General features: G+C 34.4%; 1 protein-coding gene and 2 pseudogenes across 2 annotated transcripts; all 3 read left to right on the top strand.

The window, feature by feature from the left end:
• Positions 1–146: 146 nt before the first annotated feature.
• Positions 147–27269, top strand: SKA2 (spindle and kinetochore associated complex subunit 2). Of its 2 annotated transcripts, XM_039885788.1 has the most exons (5): positions 317–474; positions 8921–9041; positions 17317–17403; positions 20615–20791; positions 26212–27269. In XM_039885788.1, exons 1-5 carry the CDS (start codon positions 347–349, stop codon positions 26278–26280), a joined length of 582 nt encoding a protein of 193 aa, XP_039741722.1. In that variant the 5' UTR covers positions 317–346; the 3' UTR covers positions 26281–27269. The 2 variants fall into 2 exon arrangements, with proteins under 2 accessions (XP_039741723.1, XP_039741722.1); XM_039885789.1 differs by lacking the exons at positions 317–474; positions 8921–9041 and adding an exon at positions 147–299.
• On the top strand, positions 4350–4488 carry LOC120621321 (uncharacterized; annotated as a pseudogene).
• On the top strand, positions 5807–5926 carry LOC120621298 (uncharacterized; annotated as a pseudogene).
• Positions 27270–27536: the final 267 nt, after the last annotated feature.

The raw sequence follows: 27536 nt of genomic DNA, 5'->3' as shown, positions 1-27536 counted from the left end.
TTGAAAGTAGAGATGAAGGTTACAGCCAATGGAGAAAAAAAGGTTACAGCAGCCAATCCTCCTGCGGCGTTTTGTGTCTTTGCCCAACAGGAAAAGATGTTTTATGCGGAGGGGCGTTACCCAGTCGCCAATGGGCGGGCCCCCATGAAGCGGAGGAGCCAATGAGTGCAAGACGTTGAGTGACAGCTGTCCAATAGGGACACTCAGTGCTAGTATGGTTTGCGGCTTAAGCGCCGCCGCGGTCTGAGGAATGTCAACTATTCAACATGGAGGAGGAGGTCGATAAGCTGGAATTGATGGTGAGTGTAAAGTGAAGGAGATCTACTGGGTAGTTTATTTTCCCCCGATGGCCTCCAAAGTGGGACGCAGTTTGGAGCCGCCAGAAACCCTGGGTGACGGAGGCTGGACCAGACTCGACTTCCCTCCTTCTGCACCAAAGGGAGTTGCCACCGCCTGGTTTATTAACCGCCGCGGGTAAGGGGTTACATCCGGGAAACTCGTGAGGGAAATGGCGGGAGATGCTGAGGATGTGGGGCCTTTGGAATTCCTTGTTCCTTGCCCTCACCTCTCCGCTCCTCTAGGAGCTGTGGCTGGTCCCGACATTTGTATTTCCACCAAAAATACGTGACTGGAATGGTCCCAAAACGCCTTAAGGGGAGAGGTCATTAACACTCCAAGAAGGAATGTTGGGTGGGGTGGGGTTAAACCGAATGGGGCGGAGAGAAATCCCTTTAGGGCTGAATGTTTCGCATCATTCAAGGCACGCTAAAAAAAAATCTGAGAATGGATGCTAGACTTGCATGCACGGCTTCCCAGCTGCCAAGGAAGCCCCTAAACCAGTTTCTCTTTGGCTCGAAGGTGGCAGGCAGTCCTTGGGTGGGGAAGCGAGCGATGGGCATCTGAATCACGAGCTCCTTTCCTGGATTGGGACAAGGAGGGCGCCCGGCTCTCGAGATGCATAGTTTCATTCATTTGTGAAAGTAGGGGGCGGGGGCGAATAATTGGAAAGGACTCCTTCTGCTGCTTGGCCTCCTCGAAGGCGCCAAGCTGGAAAGCTGTCCTAGTTTTCTCCTATGGATTCTTACTCACTTGTTCTTTTTATTCCATCCCATCCCCAGACGACCAGCTTAATCGCCCGCGCTTTTTTCTTCTTAGCTTCCTTGTTTTATCTTAAGTCCTTTCTCCTCTTGTGCATTTAATCTTAGGTTTTACATAAAACTTGTGCATTACCACACGTTTTGGGGATTGGGCTGACTTCCTTTAAAATGTGGAATTTGGAGGACGCACCTATCATTGAGTCTTTTTGTTTGTTTGTTTGTTATAAAGATGATTAAGCAAAGAAGCCAAAATCTTCACCCGCAGCCCGCCCCTCCTGCCATTCTCTGGCATTACTCCTTAGGTATCATTTGTGCCTGTGTTGCTTTCTCCAAGCTGAATCTTCTGTTACTTAACATCTGCACGTGTAGTGATCCTGGAAGAAATTGAGTACCATACTCGCTCCAATTCCCATCCCCAGAAAATGTGAGACCTTGATATGACTTACTTTTTTCCGATGTATTAATGAATTGTAGTGCCTATCATATACAAATTCGATTTGAAGGCTTTCAGTTGCTTCTAAGGTTTTGAGTTTTAACGTTCTTTGATAGGGGTGGGGGCTTTGGAGATAGGGAAGGAGAGAAATGACAGAGAAGGAAGAATTTTCTGCAGCGTTCCAAACCTGTGATGATAAACTTTTAATTCAAAGTTTTGTTCTTCATATCATTAATTGTCTTTTTTTTTAGAAAACATGTTAACTATTGTAGTTCTATGATGTTAACACCATCTGGCCCTTCTTTCTCATTCTTAATTCTTCCTCCAGATCTATATTTCCGCCTAATTGTAAGATGCTAAATGATACTAATTTTGCTTTTAACAGCCTCTACCCCCACAAGTTGGCCGCTTAGTTTTGAGGTATCAATTAAGCCTTTTCTGGACTTTGCAATAGAGTCAGTATTCTCACAGGACTTCTTTTTTATTAGATTGGACACATTTTATTTTAAGGGGAAAACGATTAAGTGTCATCTTGTAAAAAGCAGGTTTTAGAAAATTATGAGGTAGCCCGACTTAAACTTTTCGATATTTGAATGATGGGATAGTTTTAAAAAAATTCTTTTTGAGAGGAAGAGATGAAAGCAGGTCTTTTTAAATTCCTTTCAAGTAACCTAGTAGTAGCTTTCATTTTTCTCTTCAAATTAATAGTTTGTTCCCATAATCATTAGGGTTTAAAAAAGGTATTTGAACTATCGTCATAGTTTTATTATTACTGCTTTGTATTGATTGGGCAGTAAAAGATGGTATATCTCATCTTCAAATTTGCTATGCTTTTATAAAAAAATGTATCCGAACTAGTTTAGTTTCTGAGATTCTAAAAGTAAATAATTTCCTGTATAATCCCCTGATTTTAGTTGAAATATTGTAATAGCTGAGTTATGTGGCCCATGATTTGAGATCAAGACGTTCATGTTCCAGCTGTACTGAATTTGAGTTCATTTCTTAGTAGGCTCAATTCAACTAAATACTTGAACTGGACCATTTAAAGGAAAGTTAATGAAAATAATGGAAAGTGTTTTTGCATCGATCAACATTATTAATGGAGGAATAAGCTCATTGTAGGGCAATCTTTGTTCTCTAACCTTTTTTCCTTCACTTAGTGAGTAGTGTTGTCTCATGTCCTTCCTTTCTGATACCACTAGTGATTACTCACAAAAGGTAGTGCAATGTGATATTCTATAATACTATTTCTATTTCTTGGTTTACATCTGACTTTTGAACAGATTCTTAACCAGTTAAAACGTTAGGATGTCAGTTGACTTGAGTTCAAGGAAACCTGCTACTTAAATCTTGGACCCTCTCCCCCTTCTACCATTATCACATTATTTTTCCATTTGATTTTTCTAAGTTTGAAGGAAATGGAGATGATCTCTTCCTATATTTAAGATGTTTTAGGGATTAACTGAAAAGTTAAAATCCCTTTCCATAATATTCAGTTAGGTAGGACTAATGGTGTCATGTTTAGGACACATTGATCCTTGGATATCTGTAAACTCTTGAGATAAAAAGCCTTAAGATAGTAAGTGCTTTTTGTATTGCAGTTTAAATTCCAGAGAGATAGGTTGGGTATGTAGATGTTAGGAAACTTATTACTTTACTTTTCATTTGTTGCCTTTGACATTCTTACTCAAAAGATTTGTTTTACGTGGCAGTTAATAAAACGCTGTGGAGGAGCTAACCAATATAGCTCAGCAGAATGGAAATATTTTTCAAACTTTGTTTTAGTAGTAATTACAGCCAGTTTTGTTAATATCAGCCCTAAGGTATTAACAATATCCATGTTAATAACTTGTAAAGCTAGGATAGATTTATAAAATTTCTTTCTACACCTATACATGTTTCTGTTTGGATATTAATCATAGGTTAGTCATCAAAAACCAATATCATTTTGATATTTAAGTTTTTTTTTTAAAAAACATTGCTATAAATGTTCTTAGGGTTTGGATGTCTCCTGTCCAAAATGACAATTCTTTAAATTCTTTATGCACTCAAGCTTCAACTGATGCAAGATGCTTTTGTGTTCCTTTCCTACCTATTACTGCTAACGAATGCTCTGACTTTATTGCACTACTGTACTTTACAGCTAGCAGTGCAATAGTATTGTCAAAGCATCTGAAAGCAGGATGCACACCGAATCTTGATTCTTGCTTTACATCTTTCTTCAGTATCTGAGTACTTTACTATAAACTTTGTTGCAAAAAACTGTATAATTTCATTTCCAAATGTATATGTTTTAGAAAGGCATAATTTGAAAAAAAAAGTTTTTAACTAATTAAAAACTCACTACCGTAATGCATTCTGAAACATTAAGAGAATAATTTTTATAGTTTAAGTTGTTATGGCTTGTCTAAATGACTAGTACTATATAATTTGTTTCTTTAACAGAGTGGGATAGGCTCTGGCAAATCTCAGGTTTTACTTAATTGAATTTTAAGATGAATTAGTAAGTGATGAAAACAATGTTTGCTGTATATTTCCTATGGTTACTTGCCCCATATCTTAGTCTGTATATTGTGCAGTAAAAGCTTGAATTTAAAACTTAAGAATGCTTGTTTTAAAGTTCTTTTTTGTAATTATGAGATAAAATAAAGTATGAATCCACCTCTATTTTTTATCAGTTTTATTGAGATATCGTTTATGTACAGTAAAACTCACCAATTTTAGGTGTAAAATTTGATGAGTTTTGACAAATGTTTACATTTATATGACCACTATCACAGCCATGATATAGAACATTTCTACCTTAAAAAGTTCCCTTAGTCTATGGCCATGCCACCCTGAATGTGCCCGATCTTGTCTGAATGTGCCCGATCTCGTCTGACCTCAAAAACTAAGCAGGGTTGGGCTTGGTTAGTATGGGGATGGGAGACCACCTAGGAATACCAGGTGCTGTAGGTGTTAAAAAAAAAAAAGTTCCCCTGTGCCCTTTTGCTGTCAACCTCTTCCTCTTAAACTCGCTGGCAATCACTGTCCTCTAGTTTTGCCTTTTCATGTAAATGGGATTATATACAACATGCAGTCTTTGTATCTGGCTTCTTGCACTTAGCATAATGCTTTTGATTCATCCGTGTTGTAAGTAATAGTAGTTATATAGGTTATCATAAATCGTTTATCCATTCATCAGATTATGAAATCTGGGTTGTTTCCAGTGTTTGCCTATTATGAATAAAGTTGTTGTAAACATTATAGTACAAATCTTTATGTGTGGACATGATATTTTAATTTCTCTTGGATAGCAGGATAAATAAATGTATGCTTGATCTTATAAGAAACTGCTAAAATCTTTTCTAAAGATTAGGCTTCCAGTTTCTCCACATCCTTACCAACACCTTATATTGCCAGTCTTCTTCACTTTAGCCATTCTCATAGGTGTGTAGTAATATCTTATAGTTTCAATTTGCATTTCCTTAATGGCTAATGATATTGAATATCTTTTCACTTGCTTACAGGCAGTTGATATATCTTTAGTGAAGTGTCAAAATCTTTTGTTTATTTTTAAATTGAGTTGTTTGTCTTTTTTATTACTACATTATAAGTCCTTTAATTTTCTCTGTTATTTGCCTTCTCACTTAAAATTTTTGGATGAAGTCCAATTTATACATTTTATTCTTTTATGGTTTATGCTTTCTGTGTTCTACCTAAGAAATCTTTGCCTAATTCAAGTCACAAATACTTTCTATGTTTTCCTCTAGAAGATTTATGGTTTCAGTTTTTATATTTAGATCACTGTCCATTTTGAGTTAATTTTTGTATATGGTATCAAGTAAGTGTGGAGGGTCTTTTTGTACATGGACATCCTCTTGTTCTGGCACCATTTGTTGAAAAGAGTATCATTTCCCTAGTGAATTTTTTGGCTCCTTTGTAACAAATCAATTAAGTATGTATGTATGGGTAGGTTTATTTATTTTTGAACTCTACTTTGTTTTGTTATGTCATCATACTGTAATAATTACTGTAGCTTTATAGTAAGTCTTAAAATCAACTAGTATAACACTTCCAACTTTGCTCTTGTTTTCCAAAACTTTTAAAGTACTTTACATTTCCAAAGAATTTTTTTGTCAATTTCTACAAAAAAGCCTGCTGGGATTTTGGTTGGGATTACATTGAATCTAAAGAAAGAATTTGGGGAGAATTGATATCTTTACAATATTGAATCTTCTGATGCATGAACATTATCTGTCTCTCTGTTAGGTCTTTTAAAATTTCAAGTGTTTTTGTTTAAGGCCATGCCACCCTGAACGAGGCCCATCCCGTCTGATCTCGGAAGCTAAGCAGGGTCGGGCCTGGTTAGTACTTTCATGGGAGACCAACCTAGGAAGACCAGGTGCTGTAGGCGTAAAAATAAAAAATAAGGGATTGTAAGCTGACAAGGTCCTTGCAGTCTGTGAGGTCAACCAAGGGTTGCCTCACCTAAAAAAAAAAAAATTTCAAGTGTTTTGCAGTTTTTAGTGTATAGGTCTTGTTTATAATTTTTAAATAATCCACTTAATGGATTTCTACTGGTGCTCTATATGTTAAAAGGAGAGCAAGAACAGTTATAACACATGTACTAAATTCATTAAATTTCAGAAAAAAAGTAAGCTATTTGTTAAGCAAATGTCTTTATAAAGTGGCTGGGAGAATAGATACCAGGTGGAGGTAAGATACCTGGGATGTTAGGCATAGACACAAGGACATGATTTGCAGGGAATGAAGACTGTGATTGCTCAATATAAAACTATTTATTCCAAGTTTTATATATAAAATTTTATTCTCAATTTTATATAAAATATGCTTCTGAATTACTTCCCTAGGCCTCAAGTGCAGCCATTTTCCTCTTCTTTGGCTTTTAATTTCCTACCAATTACTAGTGGGCTATTAGAGCAGTGGGTAGAATTTTGTTTTTTAATAATGTAGAATATTAAATAGGGAGGAACTGAGGGAAGAAAACTGCTTACTTTGAGGACCTCATTCTTTTCTCTGAAAATTGAATTGATAACAACATAATACATTTCTTTTTAGATATCACTGAATTTTCTATTAAGAACGTGTACAACCATAAAGTTTTTTGTATAAAAGACTTTATACTACTAAAATATGAAAAAAAAAATGTATCAGTTGGTAAGGAGAGGGAAGGTTCTTTTTTCTACCTTAAATTATATTTTGATGTGACATCTTCAATTTTTGGAATAGGGTATGGAAAGCCATCCATATGAACTCATTTAAAAATCGAGCAGGCAATTTTGTTCTTTGGAGCAAAGTAAAAGATTTATTTTTTTAAAAAGATTTTTATTAAAATGTAGCTAACGTATAGTATTGTATTAGTTTCAGGTGTACACTATAGTTTTTCAACATTTATAGATCTAGAGAAGTGGTCATCATGATAAGTCCGGCAACCATTGGTACCACATAATGCTATCACAATGTTATTGCCTATATTCCTGTACTGTACCTTACATCCCCATGATTTATTTATTTTATATCTGGAAGTTAGAACTCTTTTTTCCCCTTCACTATTTTTCTCCCCTTTAAAAATTTTTTCAATTAAAGTTGACATTCAATATTATATTAGTTTCAAGTATACAGCATAGTGATTAGACATTTATATAATTTATGAAATGATCCCCCTGACTCATCTAGTACTCACCTGACACTATAAATAGTTATTACCATATTATTGACTATATTCTCTATGCCTTACATCCTCATGACTATTTTTTAACTACCAATTTGTACCTCTTAATCATTTCACCTTTTTTACCCAGCTCCCCACCCTCTTCTCATCTGGCAAACATCAGCTTGTCCTCTGCATCTATGAGTCTGTTTTGTTCGTTTATTTTGTCCTTTAGATTCCACTTCTAAGTGATATCACATGTTATTTGTCTTTCTCTGTCTGACTTATTTCACTTAGCATAATACCTTCCAGATCCATGCATGTTGTTACAAATGGTAAGATCTCAGTCTTTTTTGTGGCCAAGGAAAAGGAAAAGTTTTAAATAAACAAAAATATCTTTTTTAGCCAAACATGATACAGTTTCAATATTAAGAATATCCCAGGTAATTATATTTTAAAAGACTATACTCTTAATTTATTTTAATATATAACATTTTAAAAGTTTGAATAACTCAATCCTTGATTCTTTGATTCAGTGTTTTTGTTCTCATTTTATGAATGAGGAAATAATCTTAGTTTTCGCTAAGGTTTTCATATAGTGATTTAGTGACTATAAAATTTATTTTTTCAGAACAATTTATTTTTGTTAGGAAATGTGAGAGTTTGGTAGCTTTTATGAATTTCTTCTCTCCCCACTTAATTTGCCTAATTGTGGATGACAGTACTTCAAACTTTCATCAGTAAATGTTACTAGGGCAGGCTAGTACTAAAGACTAAAGATATTAAGGAACTTATCTGGGACACACAGATAAATTGAATACATTAAGAAAGATGCCATGATGGGACAAGTAAATATCAGGTGTTATGGGGACACATTGGAAAGAGGCACCTAACCTGGGGAAGGCTTCTTGTTAGAGGTGAGGTATAATCTGAGATTTGATGAGTGAGTAGGGATTAGCCAGTGTAGGAAATGGGAAGTGTTTCAGGCAGAGGAAACCGTGCATGTGACAGTCCAGAGATGAGAGATGTTGGTCAACTGGGAGAAACTGCAAGTGGTACAATATAGTGTTGAGATAAGGAGCAGGAGGTTTGAGACAAAAACTAGTAAAATCAGGATTCTAGCTGTTAAATTGGAAACCTCTACCACACCATTTTTTTAATTTCAGTTATATACCATAATGATTTGATATACGTATGTATTTTATTGTGAAATGATCACCACAATAAGTCTAGTTAACATCTATCATCACACATAGTTAAATTTTTTTTTATTGTTGAGAACTTTTAAGATCTATTCTCTTAGCAACTTTCAAGCATATAATACGGTATTAATAGCTATAGTCACCATGCTGTCTGTACATTATATCCCCAAGACTTGATTATTTTATAACTGGAAGTTTGTTTTCACTAGCCGAAAGAAATCTGAAGAGAATTTTCGCTTCCATGAAAAAGCTGTTACCATTCTAATAATGTAGGTCTTTCATAAAAGCGAAGTGATGTAGTGTGAACTTTCAGAAAGCTGGGGATATTCTTCATGCCATTTTGGCTTACTGAAAGTATACTTGTATCTACATCTTTGTCATGACTTCATGATGGGCATAGTACATATCCCTTCCTCTGAGTATGCTTTGGCCAATGACATGCGGGCAGTAAGGCACCGTGTGTTAGCTCTGAACTTGGGCCTTAAGAGACCTTGTGTATTTCTGCTTACTCTTGTGCTTCTACTCTCTCCATGAGAATATCTGCTGCTTCAAGGAAGATGAGCTATACCTCGAACAAGCTCCTACCAGGCAACCCACAGAATTGCAATGAGAAGCAGAGCCCAGCCTTAGAGCACCTGAACCTAGTCAAATTGCAGGTCCATGAGAATAAATGATTATTATTTTTAAGTTGCTAAGTTTCTTGGCATCATGTGCCACAATTTTAAAATATGTTGCTTTAATCTAGGCTGCCGTTTGAATTTCAAAACTTATTCTATTCATTTACTCATATGTTGGCTAATCCATTCTTAGCAGTATAGTCTCATTATAAGGTATTATCTCATAAATAAAGGAAGCATTGTGTTTGTCCTGATTGTTAATAAGTGACCAAGGATAAAGAATATACTCTGATTTCTCTTCAAATTGTATAAATCTTTCACCTTTTACTAAAGATATGCTTCTGTGCCACTTCTCTTTCTGGCCCTAAGTTTGATAACATTGAGAAACCTCAATTTAGAGTTGCCAGACTTAGTTGAAAATAGAAGATGCCCAGTTTAATCTGAATTTCAGATAAACAGTATATATTTTTAGTATAAGTATGTCCAAATGTTGCATGGGACATACTTATACTAATTGTTTTCATTGTTTATCTGAGATTAAAATTTAACTGAGTGTCCTGTATTTTATGTGGCAACCCTACTTCAAATATACTGTCAGAATGCATTTTTATACAGTTACAAGTAGAATACATTAGATTATAATGCTAATACTTACTGATCAAATAATTACCAGCTATGACTTGTTTTACCTATTGTGTATGAGGAACTGTGCTGAGCAAAGTTAAATATGTAAACCAGCAAGAGAGAAACATAAATCACAAAAAATCCATATGAAGAAAAGGTACAGGGTGCTGTGTCTTTGAACAAATAGATATAATCTTGTCTTTTATAATCTCTTAGCACATAGACAATACATACGTTTATACTGAGTGAATGAGAGGGGCTAGAAGTTACCTTTAAAAAAAGAATCTTCCCTATAGCATATTTATCATGAAGACTTAGAAATCCTGATTAACAAAATAAAACATACTTAGAGATAGAACTAAAACTTTGAATAAAACAGATTTCTTTAGCGATTTTGTTTATCTCTTGGCTAAGAATGGATTAGCCAACATATGACCCAGCACTACTGGCTTTACTAGTTTAAAAATCTTTCCTAGATACTTCTTGCTCAGACATTTAATCTTCATTTTATTTCCTGAGGTCTAACTCTTCCATTTTTTTTCATGAATTCAAATAAATTTTAAAAGGCAGTAGACAGTAACTGTCTTTTACGTACCCAGCAATATGCTTGGCATTTGGATTTCAGAAGCAATCACACTTTTTTTTGAATGACAAAAAAACATTATGTCCTGGTACGTACTGTTCTTTCCATTTTTCACCCTTCATTGTTAGAAGTACAGAGATTCTGTTTATTTGGCAGTCTGCTTTGTTACCTTATCATTGACACTAAGACAGAAGCTACGTTTCTCTTAAAAAGTGATGGTTTTTTTTCTTTAGGCCATGGATCCTTAGGGAAGGTCCATCTCACCAGAAAAATGTTCATGGATACATAAAATTGCCAACTTTTAACAGGAATTTATAGATCCTTGCCCCTTACTCAGGGGTTCATGATCTGCTATTCAGAGGTTGAAGTGGTTTGAAATTAAATGACTAACATTACTAATCTTATATCCTTTTCAGTATCTGTGTAAGCCAGAATTGCTTCCAAAGATATACTCCCTCAAAATTATACTAAGTTCTTGTTTCAAGTCTGTGCACTATTCTAATGTGTTCTTCAGTTTAGTAATGTAGCTGTCATATTTCATGTCAGTCTAATTTTATACTCTGAAGATGGTTTATCATGAGTATTTTATGTATATATATATATATATATACATACAACACAATATTATTACACAATATTATTCTATATATAATACATGATATAATATTTGAGTGTCTGCTGTTTGCTAGACCCTAATAGAGATTAGTGATTTTAAAAAATAGCCTGGCATATTTGGGACAGAAACTCAGTGTCGCTGAGGTCATCTTATGAAGAATCGTACCAGAAGTTGGAATTCTACAGGCATGAAGAAACCTTAATAATCTTGAAGAGTGACTTAGTATAGAATGTAATACATTTTTTAAAAATTGCTTTAAATGGTTATTATGTATGTAATACAGATTCATTGTAATTTAATTAGAAGATAGATAAGCAAAAAACCCCCCAAAACCTGCAATTCCATGACTATTAAGACTATGTTGTATTGTAGGTATACCTTTGTTTTTCTAAACCAGGTTCATTCAATTATTATGAAAATCTGTCCCTGTAGTCTATTATGTGTCCACAGCACAATGAACATAGGATCCTGAAATTTTTTAAAAAGTTAAACTGATGAAACCAGTTTTTTTATAGGCAGTATCTCATCCGCACTATCCTAACAGTTGTTCCATAAAGACCTGCAAATTAGGAACTGATGAACCTGCAACTTCTTCTGCTTCGATGTTGCTATTCGCCTGAAGTGACATGTCTGGAACCTGGTGCTTGTGCATATTACTGCTTATCTGTTTCAGGCAAGCACAGACAAGCATTTGTTCTATCTGGAAGAAAGTGAGTAATAGTCAACTCTTTAGCATAAATATACCAAAAACAATTGCCATTGTATAGACATTAGAGGTGACCCTTAACTTGTTGAGAACTTGAAATATTTATTAAACTAGGCTTTAGAGGGTGGTTAGTTTCCCAGGCTGTTTGTTCTTTCAAATAAATGACTGTTCTTTCTATTCCCTTTTGTCACTGAGTATTAGGCTGTATATTAAAAACTAGGGATATAAAATGAAAAGACAAAGCTCTTGCAAGAAATTTGTAATCAAGTGGAGACATTACTATGCAAACATGATTATAATACAATACATGAAATGGTAAGCTGGAGCCATGAACAGAGTAAAATAAGAGTGGATAAAGGTATTTCTAAATCTACATTGGAGAGGAGAATGTAAGGAAAAGGGTGCTTTATGTAGATTCTTTGGTTAGTAATATATAGCTAACCTAGGTCTAGGAGTGTTTGTTGCGGGATTCTTGAACAGAGAGATGGGACACCAAGGCTATAAGGCAGCAGCATTTGTTGATGCTGGCACTGGCTCAGCGGATTCTCATCCAAAGGCTGAGCCCCGATTGTAACATAACAGGCAGTTACGTCTTGTCATTCCTACACAGCTACAGATATAAGGAAGAACACTGATTGGTTGGCAAGCTATGAGAAAATCAATGTTAGCTGGAGAGTCCTTGGAAGGCGGGAGGCCGTCAGGAACGAGCAGGAAATGGCCAGGCAGGGTCAGGCTGCCACATATTAAGATATCTAACTCTCCCTTAAAACAATGTTTCTATGGCAAATGCAGTTCTAAGCACAGCTGAATCCAGAACATAACCTCTGCTAACTCCTCTCACTATAGACATTCATATTTTTTTCCTTTAATTTCCCTGTGGTTCGATGCTGTTGAAACAAGCTCTCTCACAGAGGATGTGTTTTTACCTTTGCGGGCACTGGTCCTTCTGAAAGGGAGTACTACTGTGGCAGTGAGCAAAAAAAAAAAGGAAGTGTTTTTAGATTGGTCTGCAATTATATATTTTTCTCCTTGCTGCCAAATAGTTAAGTGGTATTTGTGCCATTTACTTAAAGCCTTTAACTGGTCATAATAACAACTAGTATAATAGAATATATGTTATGAAATATGTAGCATGGTCTCTAAAAATCAAAATTATTTCCTAAATTGTTCCTTCTTCCATTTTGTATAGTAGCTTCATTATAGTCTCAGTCTGCTTCCAAGGATGTCTAATTGGCAGAGTGTAATTTGACTGTCTTTGGGGCTTTAATATTGATTTCCATGGACTTTTCCCAGCTAAATTGCACATTTTATTTATTACTCTTAGGATTGGTATAAAACTTTTATCATTTATTTTTATCACTGATTTAGAAGAAAACTGGTTTCTGAAATATGAATGTCTTTGGCTTTAAAATATTAACTAGTTTTATTTTAAATATTCTAATGTTCTTAAAAATATGATAAGTAGCTAAAGCTTATTAAACAGCAACTTCACTATTTTACAAGGCCTCCAAGAGGCTAATTTATAACCGAGGAAGGCTGTGAATGCAGTTTATCATTATCACTTTGTTCCATTAATCAGACACTACTGAGTTTTAGAGACTATCATAATTGGTCAGTAAATGTCCTACCATGTAAGTAAACAATTTCCTGTTTATCACCAGATCCTAGAACCCTATCGATATTGTCTGCTGTGTAAATAGCTCTGAGTAGTGCAATATTGCTTATAGGGTTTTGGTGTTTGGGAAGAACAATGGGCAGGCTGTAGAAACTATGGAGCTGAAACTGAAGCAACAGTCATCTTTGATCGGGAAGAAAAATAATAGAAGCTAGTTTTCAATATAAATATTAAAATCTGAAACTTAAATGTCAAATTTTAATATATTAGAAAGAAACACTTTTCTAAATTTTAATATTTTGATAGACTAAACTTGGGTTTCATTTATAGTACAATGAAATAATGGAATTTCAGTGTTGAAAGGGACCTTAGATTTCCAACTTTCTCATTTAACAGGAGAGACCCAGAGAGATGGAGGACTTACCCAAGGCCACTTAGATGGTTAGTGATACCAGGGCTAGAACGTCTGGCATGCATCCCAATCCTTTTGTTTCCTTTTTTCTGTACCATACTACCAGGTTGTGTTTGGAGGGAATTTTTATGAACTAACTTCAGTGATATTAGATTTAAAAAAAAAAAGAACTGTTTAAATGAATTTTAGGTAGTCTTTACATTTCTCCCTGATCTATGTGATTTTTATTGGCTTTAATGTTATGTGGAACTTTGGTTTAATTACAGAAAAAACAGTAATGAAAATAGAACTAGAGGCAAGTCACAGACTGTTTCTTCATTTATAAGATGAAGGGTTCAGATCAGAGAATCTTGATGGTTTTTCTGCTTCTCAACATTTCATTGGCATCCTTTTTCCTTTTTTGTCCCCTGCTTAGGCCCATTGACTTCACTAATAAGTAAATACTTTCCCTGTGTATTATCACAAAATACTCTGTTCAGTTCTTTATAGAGGATAATCTACTCTCAAGCTGTTTTTCTTGTCTTTTTAAAAAATTTTTATTTGTGTAAAATATGCATAACACAAAATTTACCATTTTAACCATTTTTAAGTGTACAGTGCAGTGGTATTAAATACACTTACATTGTTGTGCAACCTTCGCTGCCATCCATCTCCAGAACTTTTTCATCTTTCCAAACAAACTCTGCACCCATTAAACAATAACTCCCATTCTCCCCTCCCCACATTACCCGGCGACTACCATTCTACTTTGTTTCTATAAACTTGACTAGTTATCTCATATAAGTGGACTCCTACAATATTTGTCCTTTTGTAACTGGCTTATTTCACTTAGCATAATGTCCTCAGTGTTCATCCATGGTGTAGCATATATCAATTTCCTTCTGTTTCAAGGCTGCATGATATTCCATTATATGTATATATCACCTTTTGTCAGTTCATCTGTAAATGGACCGTTGGGTTGCTTTTGGCTATTATGAATAATGTGCCTATAAACAGGGGTGTCCAAATATCTGTTTGTGTCCCTACTTTCAATTCTTTTGGATGTATACCCAGAAATGGAATTGCTGGATCATATGCTGATTCTACTTTTAATTTTTTTGTTTCCTGTCTTTTGAAGTCTGTTTAAAATTCTATTTATTTACTCAAGTATTTTCCAATTAGAAGCATGGGCACATTACTTAAAAGAGGCATGGGAATTAAAAAAAAAAAACTTTTGAAAGTAGTAGTATACGAATAAATGCAACTGTGGGGAGGGGGTAAAAAGCCCTGAATTTTAGCATTTGCCAGTTTTCCTGGTGTAAATATTTCCACCCTGGCCAATTTCAAGCTACCACCATGATGTCATTGAAAGTGGAGTTGGGAAGGTATGTATAGTAGCACATGATATAGTATTTCCACTATACAGATATGGTAGACTTTAAGAGCATAGATAATAGTAAAATATAGTAAAATAAGTAGGAAGTTCTGATATTTGAGTATATGTTTGTATTTAATAACTTATTTATTGTAAATTTATATAATTTAATTTTTAGTATGCCTGTGTTTAACAGTTGGCTTGCAAAAATTTTTGGAAATTTAGTAGACTCCATCGTACCATTGTTTGGAAGCACACTCTTTCATATCTTATTAAAATGTAAGTTACTGGAAAGTGGGAATTACTTCTTTTTGGTACAGTTTGATGATTTTAATACATGTGGACCCTCAGATATTACAAGAAGCCCTAGCTGAAACCACTCTCTTGAAAAGAAGACATTGTTAAATGAACTATGGGATTAGGCTAGTTAAACTTTAAGCAGAACTAAAATACCAAGTTAAGCATACACAGACTTAGGAATTTCTGGTTCATAAACAAGTTAAGGGCTTCAAGAATAGAGATTCTGTTTTAAGATAACTTTGAAGTCACAAATCTCATAATCTTAAGAATTTTGTGGTAACTTAAGTTTTAACAACTTTTATTTAAGATTATGCTTTAGAATGTCATGTAAGACCTTGAATTATGTATAATACTATGAATTGTCATTTATTTTAATAATTTTTAAAAAAATCTGGTCTTGAACGCTTAGAGACTTTGTTTAATTTGATTTGCCAGTTCCCCTCTCCTCCTCCCCATACTCTGCATCCACATGTTATTATAGGTTAGTTCACTTTTTTAATATAAAGGCAAAAGATTACTTTGAGCATATTCTAATTTGGGAAATTATGCCAGCAGGAATTTTTTTTATACACACATATACACATATAGTGATTATTAGTACGTTCATGAAGTCTAATTATTGATTAATTAGATTAATCTAATCTAACAAGTATATGAGGCAAATGAAAAGCCTCCTTTTTTTGGAAAACACTTTAACTACATTTTTAAAATTAAGAACTTCTACATTTGTTTTTCTGGCTCACAGCAAGTCCCTGCTGTTAGAGATTCTTGGAACATTTTTAAAATAAAAACCTGGCTTTTTCTTCTTATTTCTACTCTAAAAGTTTTTGGTTATAAAGATAGAATTTTGGTAATTGCAAAGATTTTTATTCAAATTTAGGTCAATGATGATAGAAATTAATGATGGGACTTTCCGAAATTCTGTTTACTAATGACAGCTTCTGACCTTAGAAGCGTTTTAACTTTTGAGAGCATTTTGTCTAACTTTACATTCTGAAGTAGAGCCCTTGGTTTACCTTTTATGTAATGAAAATATCTGTACACCATTTCTTATTAGACCTGAGAACCACTTTTACGTTTTTGCTGGCTTTTACTCTTCCCACTAAGGGTTCAAGATTTCAAGAACCAATCTTTTGTTCAGAGCTTAAGTTCACAGTAAGATCAGAACCCTCTCCCCAGAGCACTCTCCTTCACCATGGGCTAGGCATAGGCAGTTTTACTGAGGAAATCATGTTTTGCTTTCCATAGTAAATTCATGGTTGTTAACCTGATAAATTCAAGGCAGTACCTGCTTTAAGATCATGTAAAGATGCAGAATTTCCCAAAATTAAGAATAGCTTATAGATTAACTACATTCAGAAATAAACTATCACTTTTAACACTCTGATATATATCCTTTCCAACTTTTCTGTATGCACACACATATATTTTAGGCCTGTGGCAGTTTGCCCCTTTTTTCCTGCCTTAAGAGATTTACTGCAGATGAAGGTCTCATACTAGGATCCAGGTTCAATAAATTGGTTTTATTCAGACTGCTACTTCTGTGCTGTATGTAGCTTTACCTGTATAATTTGTTACTCTTTAAATCCTCTAATCTGGGTCTGCGAGTGTTATATATCTTTAGTTCTTGGTTAATGGGGTTGCAGATAATGGAAACTGTGAGTATACCTGAAAATAAATTTCTTCTGTGTTTTGACTTGAAACCACATTTCCTACCAGAGATAGAAAACCACTGCCTAACCAATGAGAGTGTCAGTGACCCTAGGGAATTCTTGAAGCCCTTGTTAGTTCTTGTATGAATATATGACAGTGACTTCTTGGTATCTTAATTTTGGCTCAAAATCTAAAAGATGCACAGAGAAATGATTTTCAAAATGTTAACTAGTTTTTAAATTTTTAATAAAACATGAGTATTATAGATAGAAGTTTTTTTTATACTTTTCTATTTCCAAAATAAGTGTATATCATTTATATATTTTTAAAATAAGTGTATATCATTATTAAAATACTAAAAAAAATATAAAGAAGAGAAAGAATAGTTACTGTATCATGTTTATTAATTTGTCTTTTGGTTCACAAAATAATGATCTGTGCTGATTTTTAGTTCCAGAAAGCTGACTCTGATCTGGATTACATTCAATACAGGCTGGAATATGAAATCAAGGCTAATCATCCTGATTCAGCAGGCGAGGTAATCCGCAAAATGTCTCTCTTAACAGAATATTTTATTAAAAGATTTTCTGATAGTATTTCTAATAGTAGTAGATTATAACAATTACATTGTTAAGTACTAAATTTATATAATCTTAAAATCTTTTGTGTTGGAACCTTAGTCATATCATACTAGAGCACACTACTATACCCATAGTCAAGGAAATTTGTGGCTACTTTTTTTTTTAACCCTTAAACAAAAATTACAGAGGCCAGAGGTATGAACCATTGTGGAAGCTTGAAATTCTGAGAAAATACAGATACCTCTAGGGCAGTGGTTGAATAAGAGGGGAGAAATTCTAGCAGTTATAATATTCTCTGAGAAGATGATGATATACTAGTAAAATTGTTATATGAACTGTGATTTTTACCTAAATCTATGTACTTATTTATTCTAAGTTTAGGTTAATTAGAAATAGTAACTTTATATGCCTTAACTACATGTACACATGCCCATAAGAGATGAAAGCAGTTTTTAAGCATTATCTATTAACATTAATTTACCGCTTAAATCATTTCTATTTATTTTTTATAGCACTTGCCAGCAGACAAGAAATATATTTTACAGTTTAAAAAAAATTATACAATTAAAAATTTTTTTTGATAGAATGGAAGTGCAAATTAAAACAGCATTTAATAGAAAATTGGGAAACCATTGTGAATGTTCAGTTTTTACTGAACATTGTAGCTTCTTACTAGAACTATTAAAGCTCCTTAACTGACTTAGCTTTTTCTTTGCTTTTCTCTCATTTCTCTCTGGCTGAAGAACAACTAATTCTGGTGCAGTGGTACCACCTAAAGACTGGCCAAAGCACTCATCTGAGACAGTGTCTTTCAAGTTCTATGTGGAAGACATTTCATGTGGTCTCCCACTTTTCCTCCACCTTCCATCTCTCATCTTTGTTCCACTTCCAGTTATTTTTCTCTTCTACAACTTGTTTTAAAAACAGCTTTATTGAGCTAAAATTCACCTACCATAAATTCATCCTTTTAAAGTAAACCATTCCGTGGTTTTTAGTACATTCAGAGTTGTGCAGCCATCATCACAATCAATTTTTGAACAATTTTCATCACCTCACAAAGAAATTCATACCCATTAGCAGGCACTCTCCAATACTCCCAACACCCTTCCATCTCCTGCAACTACTAATCTGCTTTCTATCGCTACAATCTCTACAGGTTTACTGTCTGAATATTTCATATAAATGGAATCATACAGTATATTGCCTTTTGTGTGTGGTTTCTTTCACTTAGCGTGTTTTAAAGGTTCATCCATGTTGTAGCATAAATTATTACTTAATTCTTTTTTATAGCGGAATAATATTTCATTGTATAGCTATACCAGATTTTCTTATTCATCAGTTGATAGACATTTTGGTTGTTTCCTCCTTTTGGCTATTATGATAATGCTCCTAAAACCTTCATGTACAAGTTTTCGAGTGGACATTTGCTTTCATTTCTCTTGGATATATACCTAAGAGTGGAATTGCTGGCTATATGTTAACCCTGTGTTTAATATTTTGAGAAACTGCCAAATTGTTTTCCAAAGTGGTTATACCATTTTATATTTTTAGGTTTTTTTTTTTTTTTTTTGGTGGTAAAATATATATAACTTAAAATTTACCATTTTAACCATTTTAAGTGTATGGTCTAGTGGTATTAAGTACATTTACACTGTTGTGCAGCCATCACCACCATCCATCTCCAGCACTTCTTCATCTTCCCAAACTGAAACTCTGCACCTAGTAAACACTTAACTCCCCATTCTCCCCTTCCCTCCAACCCCTGGCAACCACCTTCTACTTTTTGTCTCTATGAACTTGACTACTCTAAGTACATTATATAAGTAGACTCATACACTATTTGTCCTTTGTCATACATTAAATGACCATGTAGGCGTGGATTTATTTCTGGGCTTTCTGTTCTGTTCCATTTATTTATGTGTCTGTTTTTGTGCCAGTTCCATGCTCTTTTGATTAAGGTTAGTATAGTTTTATGGAAACCAAGAGTTCATTTGAAGAAGTTTGGAACAGGGAGGAAATAAGGAAAGGCAAGAAGAGGGATATCAAAATTGTATACTGTAGGGCAAACCTGACCTTTCAATTGTTTAAAATAATTTGGCAAAGAACACTGTTTTATGGGTATGTTAAACTGAGGAAGTATATTGTAGGAACTAGAAGGTTGGTGGCAAATGGAATGAGAAAAATGAAACTGGTTTTGGAGTGACAAAAGAGTCAAGAGAAGGAGTTAATTTTTGCCTCAGTGTAGGGAAGATCTATATATATTTGAAGTCTCTATAAAGGGAGAAAGTGAAAGGGTTATTGAAATATAGGAAATTTAAGATTATGGAAGATGTGGAGGAAACAATAATAATAGTGGTCATGTTAGGGGCTGAGTATAGATGAGAATGTTCATAGATACTTTCATTTTGGGTTGAAAAGCCAGGAAGACGGAGTTTCTACAATATGTTTTCTGCCTTCTCAGTAAAGTAATTGGTGCCAGGAAGGAGTGGGTGGAAATTGGAGGGAGCGGAGAAAATTAGGAATAGCCAGTATTGTAGGGTTTGCTAAGGAACCATCAGAGAATGAAAGGAATTACCAAGTAGCATAAAGGACCCAGCTGAAATGTCTTTTATGGAATAGTGTTTATTAATATTCCAAAATGAATTTGAAAAACTAATGTAATTTATAAAACATAGTTGCTTGAGTGGGCATGTATTTTGTATAGTGAAGTCAATGAATTGGTATTTATATATATTTTAACTTCATCACTATGTTTAAGACTTTTATAAATGGTTTCAAGTTGTCTTATTCTTTAACAAAAAATTAACATAGTTCTTTTAATCATCTGAATAGCATTTATATTTTAGAAATACTATGTAATTATTGTGAACTATGCATCAAATGTTATACATCTAAAGTGACCTTATTGCTGTTTAATATAGCTTTGTGGCGGGGAGGGGAGGGAGGGGGGTATTTTCTGTCCCTAGGCTTTAAATTCCTTGAGAATAGGATCTAGGTCTTATACTTCTCTTTCTTCCCTTTCTCCATCCTCTCTCATATAGTTGCATAATAAAATACAGTGTTCGATTAAACGGATGGTAGAATGTGTTGTATATATTTTAATTATTAAGAGAAGCTTAATTTTTCTTTTCCATGATTTAATACATATTCATTTTTTTCCTGATGTAGAAAAATCCAGTTACACTCTTAAAGGAATTGTCAGCAATAAAGTCTCGGTATCAAACGTTGTATGCACGCTTTAAACCAATTGCTGTCGAGCAGAAAGAGACTAAGAACTGCATTTGTGCTACTTTCAATAAGACTATGACCATGATACAAGAACTACAAAAGCAAACAGACCTGGAGGTAATGCTTTCAGTTGACAAGTTGGATTTGTAGAGTTTTTATTCTGAGTGTTGCTTTGAAAGATAAATTCCCAGTAACTTTCATTTTAAAATTCAGCATTCATTTTGGACTGTTGATAGAAATGAGATTTTCTTGATTCTAAGAAGTATAATAGCTCTTATCTCCTTTTATTTTAAAATGAGCATGTGGACTTGACTTGACTTGCTGTCTTGGATTATGTAGCCAGGGTAGAAGAAATAAGTTGATAATACTTACTAAATCTACCAGCTCTGCTGGTTCCATAAGACCTAGCGAGACTGAGAAATCTAGAAAGCATCATTAACAGTGACTCTTTTTTTTTTAGTTCTCAGTTTCTTCAGTTGGTCTGGTAGGCTTGGGTAAACCTGACCTTCATTCTATCCCCCTATTTCCCATGCCCTTCTCATTTAGTGTAAGAACCCTTATAATTGTCAGCCTCTATCACTGATGTGTAAAACTCTTCAGCTATGTTGGAGTAGAAAAAAGAATATGAGCTTCTGACCTAGGTAGTACTAAGACCTTGAACAGCCAACTGAAGGATTTGGTAGTATTTTCACTTATCATTAAGGCAAAGTTGGCAGTTTTCAAAAGAAAAGATAGACTACATGTAGGTGGAATCAGAGAGTAGAACTTAATTATCTGGAGAAAAGATGGCCAAGAAGTTTTTATCTCTGGTACCAACTACAATCAATTAACTGGTAATAACTGCTTAAAGTGCTGTATTAAGGAGCTGTCTCTGGACATGTCACATAAGCTATCTGCTGTGGGCATGCTGCTAGGAGCAGCACACATGGTATTTATTTGCCAACTCTGAACTGAATTATGGCTTAAGATACTTGAATTATGGGCTTATAGCTATAGTAAATCTCAAAGGTTGATTACCCAGGTCAATTCGATTAAGAATTCTTTATATTGTTAATGAAGGAAAAGAAAACAATACCTTGTTAAAAATATAAAATGATACCTTTGATGTATTTGTTATATCATGGAAAGATGAACAGAGGAGGAGGGAAGAGCAATAAAAAGGGCACAGAGGTAATAAAGAATAGTAATTTAAAACAGTACTGGTGGTTTAACATGCTACTATATAGAATGCAAAAATAGTATGTGCATAACCTTTCGTAAATACAACTCAAATCATATACTCTTCATTGTGTGTAATCAGAGCCTGACAATAGAAACACATAAACTTGTTCTAAGGAAACAAATCTTGAAGAGAGATTAAGTGTAGTTCTGGATGTGCATATCAACATATATGTATAGAAATCCATAAATTTATTGGAGCACAGAATAAATTTGGGTGAGTGAACAAAGAGAAAAATGATATTCTTAATATTTACTGAAAATTATCCCCACCGGGTCCAATAAATAGATGGTATATTTCTGACTGAGATTACAAAGCGATACAGGAAAATAGTTATGATAGCGATAGAGATTTCAATCATCTGAATGTCTGTAAAGGTCTTCATTCAGTTAAAAGAAATATCTAAAATGAGCAATAATTATATCAAAGGTAGAAAGCTAAGGGAGTTTCACTTTGGATTAGATGCTAACAAATGAGAAATGACTGAAAGGTAGTTGTAAACTTGGAAAAGGAGATCATAATTTAGAATCAATAATGGCCAAGTTGGAAAGTGTTGGATAACTGGGTCTCGCACATATTAGTTTAAAAATGAGATCGTAGTAGAAAGTTCAGAGAAAATTTTTGTTATCAAAATATGGAAGAAAGAATAGTTCTGTAGAGACTTGTATAACCAAAAATAGTTTTATGAGCCCAAAGTTTAAAGGACATGTAAGGTAGACCTTGTAAAGGAATTTCAACTATGAAAAGAGGTATATCAGTGATAGGGACAGAACTGTGAGAATAGTTAAGAAAGCCAAAGACTAGATTGAGCTGAGGCTTCTGAAATTTAAAATAACTAAAAGGGCCTTTAAAATTATTTTGGGAACATGAAGAACAAGAAAGGGATAAGTCTACTTAAGGCAAATGCTGTTTTGTTTATAGACAACAGAAAGTAAAACTGTTAAGGTATTGTCTTGCTATAATCTTTATCAAGGCAAGTGGTTTTTCATTTGGAAGGATAGAAAATATATTTGAATTGATAATATTCAAAAGAAACATTTGAATTAATACTATTAAAAATAAATAGGGAGATAACAGAAAAGGAAGGGACTACATATTAATTTTCTCATTTTTTAGTTGATAATATGACATTGAGATTTAAATACACTTAATTATAAAGATGACCACCAAAAGACAAAAAAAGAACTAAACTTGTACTAAAATAAAAAATAGCAAACAAACCTTCAAAACAATATAGCAATCAATAGAAAATACAAAAAGCATTAAATAAAATAAAAGAAAATAAAAGAAAACAAAAAAGGCATTAAAAATTGAATATGTGATGCTCCACTGATGCTCCAAAACATTTGTGATAAAGATGAAAAATTCCAACAAATATTGGACTGGTTAATTCCTAGAAAAATTCTTCGAAGATTTTTATTAAACATGATCTGAAATCTCTTGAATAGTGATCACAAAAAGCCACATGGATCCACGGAGAACAAAGTCTTGCCAGAATAATACTATTTCCAGTTTTTGAGATAGAAGGAGGGAATTTTGTAACTCTTTGGCTTTCAGTAAGGCATATAACTCTTTTTCATTTAGTCCATGTGAACTTTGGGCACATGTTGGCTTGATCAGCCAAACCATCCAGGCCAATAGCCAAATGTGGCTATATAAATATAAATTAAAATGAAAAGTAGTTAAATAAAATTTAATAGTTCTCCATCTCCCAGATGGACACCTGATGAAGGGGTTCAGACAACTTTGGGTGTTCAGACGACTTTGTTAGAAGAAGGAGAATTTATTGGCCAGTGGAGCGTGTGGGGTTAACAACTCCATGCACGGACAAGCTCACTTTGGTTAGATTTATTACAGTTTATATACCTCTGCAGTATCTATGCAAGGGGCGCTTGATTCCTTTGAGGTTTCATGTGTGCTTCCTTCCTCAGGATGGGGAGGGGGAGCTTTGGATGGGAGCGCTGCAAAATGGGGGCAAATTTCCAGACCACTGGTCTTACAGGTCATTTGTTTTGCAGAACCTGCAACCTTGTCCTTATCAGCACTGTTAGAGGATTCTCGAACAGAGAGACAGGACGTTGAGGCCATAAGTAGGAAGCAACTTATTAATGCCAGCACCTGCTCAGCAGATTCCTATCCAAAGGCTGAGCCCTGATTGTAACATAACAAGCAGTTTTATACAGTCTTTTTATTCCTACAGTTACAGAGATAAGGAAGGACATTAGTTGGTTGGCAAGCCATGAATTAACAGATGTGACCTGGAGAGTCCCTGGGATAGGGGAGGTAGCTATGGGAAAACATATTAGCTGGAAAGCACTGGAAAAGGGGAGAGGGCAGTTAGGAATGGACTTTAACTGGCTGAGTCGGTCATTTCTGCAAGCCCTTTTCTTTGCATTTTTCAGATTCTTCCTCTCCTCTCTTAGGACAGTGCAGATATTGAGTATTTCCAGCATAACAGAAAGTTATTGGATAGCACTGCCCTAGAGATTCTAATTCTATAGTTATGGGGTGTTTTAGATTTGTCAGTGTCTCTGGAGATGACCTACAGAGACACCTTCCCTTCCCTTTATCTGTGGTTTTGCTTTCCCCGGTTTCAGCTACTCATGATCAGAAAATATTAAATGGTACATTCCAGATATAAACAATTCATAAATTTTAAATTACCTGCTATATATGATGAAATTTCGAGCAGTCCTGCTCCGTTTTACCCAGAGACGTGAGTCATTCCTTTGTCCAGCGCATCCATGTTGTGTATACTACCCACCCATTAGTCACTTTGTAGCTGTCTCACTTATCAGATTAACTGTTGTGGGATTGCAGTAACTGTTATTTTGCTTAATAATGGTCTCAAAGCACAATAGTATTGATTCTGGGCAAGAGTAGTGATGTTGGCAATTCCAACATGCCAAAGAGGAGCCATAAAGTGCTTCCTGTAAGTGAAAGGGTGAGTAGAGTATAATAAATATTTTGAGAGAGAGAGACCACATAACTTTTATTATAGTATATTATAAAAGTTGTTTTATTTTATTATTATTATTGTTAATCTCTTACTGTGCCTAATTTATAAATTAAACTATCATAAGTATGTATGCATAGGAAAAAACAGTATATATAGGGTTTGGTACTAACCAGTTTCAAGCATCCACTGTGGGTCTTGGAGTGTATTTTGGGACCATTGTATACATAGTTAGGCAGATTTATAATTATTTGAGTGATTCTTCAAGTTGTATCTCCTATTATTTCCCCATATTGCCCTTTGTTTCAGCCAGCCTGTTCGTTGGTGCTCTGTGAAAATCCCTTAACAATTTCCCTTCAGTTTCTCATCTCTTTGCTTTTGCTTTTATGGATACTGTTTGCTGGTTCTTTTCTCAGCATCTGTTCAGTCTTCTTGCCTAATAGAGAACCGACTTTCTTGAGATGTGTGTTGTCCCTCACAGCCTCATGCTTAAGATAAATAAAGTTGGCACTATCCTCAGCTTCAGGGGTATACATGATGGGCAAGGGGAATGAACTTTCCTCTAACCTTGCTTCAGGAATGGGTTTGTAACCCAAATGACATGTGAGGAGGGAAAGTCTGGAAGTAGGAAATTAGGAGGAGTTTCCTCACTATTGAGAGATGCCTGGGAAGAGAAAACTTTTCTTCTCCTAAGCATTTTGTATAGATGTGGTAGCTAGCACTGCTAAAGCCATTTTCCTGTTGGCTTGAGGATAAAGCCACCACCAAGGATATTAGAGGCATGAGATGGAAAAAACTTAGTTCTTACATTATGGAGCTGCTGAATAGACCGGCTCTGAAGTCTGCCCTTCTTCTGTATTTATTGGACAATGATAATAACTTTTCTTATTATTCATCCATTTTGAAGTGTGTGTCTATTATTTGCAGCTAAAATTATCTTAGTTTTGAAGGCAAAATTTAGCCCAAGTCTACATATGAGGAAAACTTCCAGACTATTTTTATTTCACATTTCTTTTTCAAAATATTTTTAGAATATCACATTCAAACATGACTTCTTTGGTTCTGTTTAAGTACAGTCCTTAAATTGTCTGATTCTTGGTCTTGTTTCTTAAACTTAATTGCAAGTTCTTTGGAAGCTCAAACATCAAAATACCTTATATATAGATAGCCAAATAGCTATTTTTTCCTTGCTTTCCTGAATTTGAGATCACATACGTAGTTTGAGCTCATGGAAACACTTATTGGTGTGACAAAGTAGAAGTTAACTAAATTAATTTGACAGTCTTTAAAGGTTTTTTAAAATTAAAGTATCATTGTAGTCTTTAAAGTTTTTCGAAATAGACTTTGTCATTTCTTTTCCAGCTGTCACCACTGACTGAAGAAGAGAAAACGGCGGTACAGCAATTAAAATCTCACATGTCAGACTTATGAAGAAATGGACTTGCAAAAGGAAACTCTAATGGAGAAGAGATAAATTCCAGAGAGATTTAGGAAGATGTCTTGTTAGCACTTGATGGCTAGAGGTGGAGTATGGTAAAGGAAGAGATTTGGACTGGGTGACTAATGATGCCTTTCACAAAAGAGGGGAATGTAGAAGGGCAGATGGATAAATTTCGGTCAAAAGGACGGAATGGGAATAAAGACATTTAAAATATATGTGCACATACACTTAGTCTTGTAATTTCAAGCAAGGAAGTCTCTTAACACTTGTTCCTCTATTTTTGTATGATTGGAATAATAAAAATGTCTTGGCCTATTGTAAAGAACGTTTATGTACTATGTCAGTCACATTTGAAATGTGAGTGAGCATGCTTTGGAAATTAAAGGCTAGAGAAAATATTTGTATATTTACAATATATATGTGTAGAATTTTCTAATTTTGAACATTTCGTTTGTAGTTGTACTCACATTATTGGTGAGACTGCCATGTGACCCATCAAACCATAAAGCCAAACTTTTGTAATAAGCAGGTTTTTCTGTGACAGCTTCTTTTATTTTTTTCCTATTCCTGCTGCCTGCTAATGTCGAGCAGCATGAGATCTGCTTTCAAATACTATTTTAGACTGTCTCTCTTGTATTTCAATACAAACTTTGTTCTCCTTCAGCCTTTATTACTGTAATTGTTCATTCTATATGAAAGCTAAGAAATTGAAATCAGAAGAGCACTGGCAACTGCTGCTTGCCAGTTGTGTGTGTATTTTCCTATTTATTTTTAAAGAACTTGACAATAAGATAATTGTCCGAAGTAGGTACAGATTTTGATACAAATGTTAATCCTTAATGTTAATCACAAGGTTATTTATAGTAGCAATACACACACATCTGGCTAATAGTAAGTAAATAGGAAAGTACATCATGATGTATCTATGCAATAAGAGGTCAAGTTGCCAATAAATTATTGCTGTTACTGTTCTGGGAAATGCTGAAGCTATGCTAAATGGGAGTGAGGGGAAGGAGATATTGCAGTTTCATGGTTAAAATTGGGCTTTGATGTCATACCTGAGATGTGAATAGCAGGTTTCAAATTCTAGCTGTGATCCTGAGCAAATCGCTTCTATGTGCCAGCATAGTTGGAAGCACAATGAGGTGGTGTTTGGAGCTGATATTTAGAAATCCTTCAATAAATCGTATTTCCATATATGTAATAAAAAGGAGGCATTGAAAAGACTAGGAAAAATGCATCAAAT

The sequence above is a fragment of the Pteropus medius genome, unplaced genomic scaffold, assembly GCF_902729225.1.
Source record: "Pteropus medius unplaced genomic scaffold, Ma_sr-lr_union100, whole genome shotgun sequence".
NCBI classification, from domain to species: Eukaryota; Metazoa; Chordata; class Mammalia; order Chiroptera; family Pteropodidae; genus Pteropus; species Pteropus medius.
The sequence above is the reverse complement of the archived record's forward strand: the minus strand, read 5'-3'. Positions and strand labels throughout refer to the sequence as shown.

Bases quoted from the DNA above. Each gene is read 5' to 3' on its own strand.
- SKA2 (XM_039885788.1), top strand. From the start codon at position 347: ATGGCCTCCAAAGTGGGACGCAGTTTGGAGCCGCCAGAAACCCTGGGT. The intron at 9,042-17,316 runs GTCCATGAGAAT...GCTGATTTTTAG, and splicing joins TGAACCTAGTCAAATTGCAG to TTCCAGAAAGCTGACTCTGA. The intron at 20,792-26,211 runs GTAATGCTTTCA...TTTCTTTTCCAG, and splicing joins AAAAGCAAACAGACCTGGAG to CTGTCACCACTGACTGAAGA.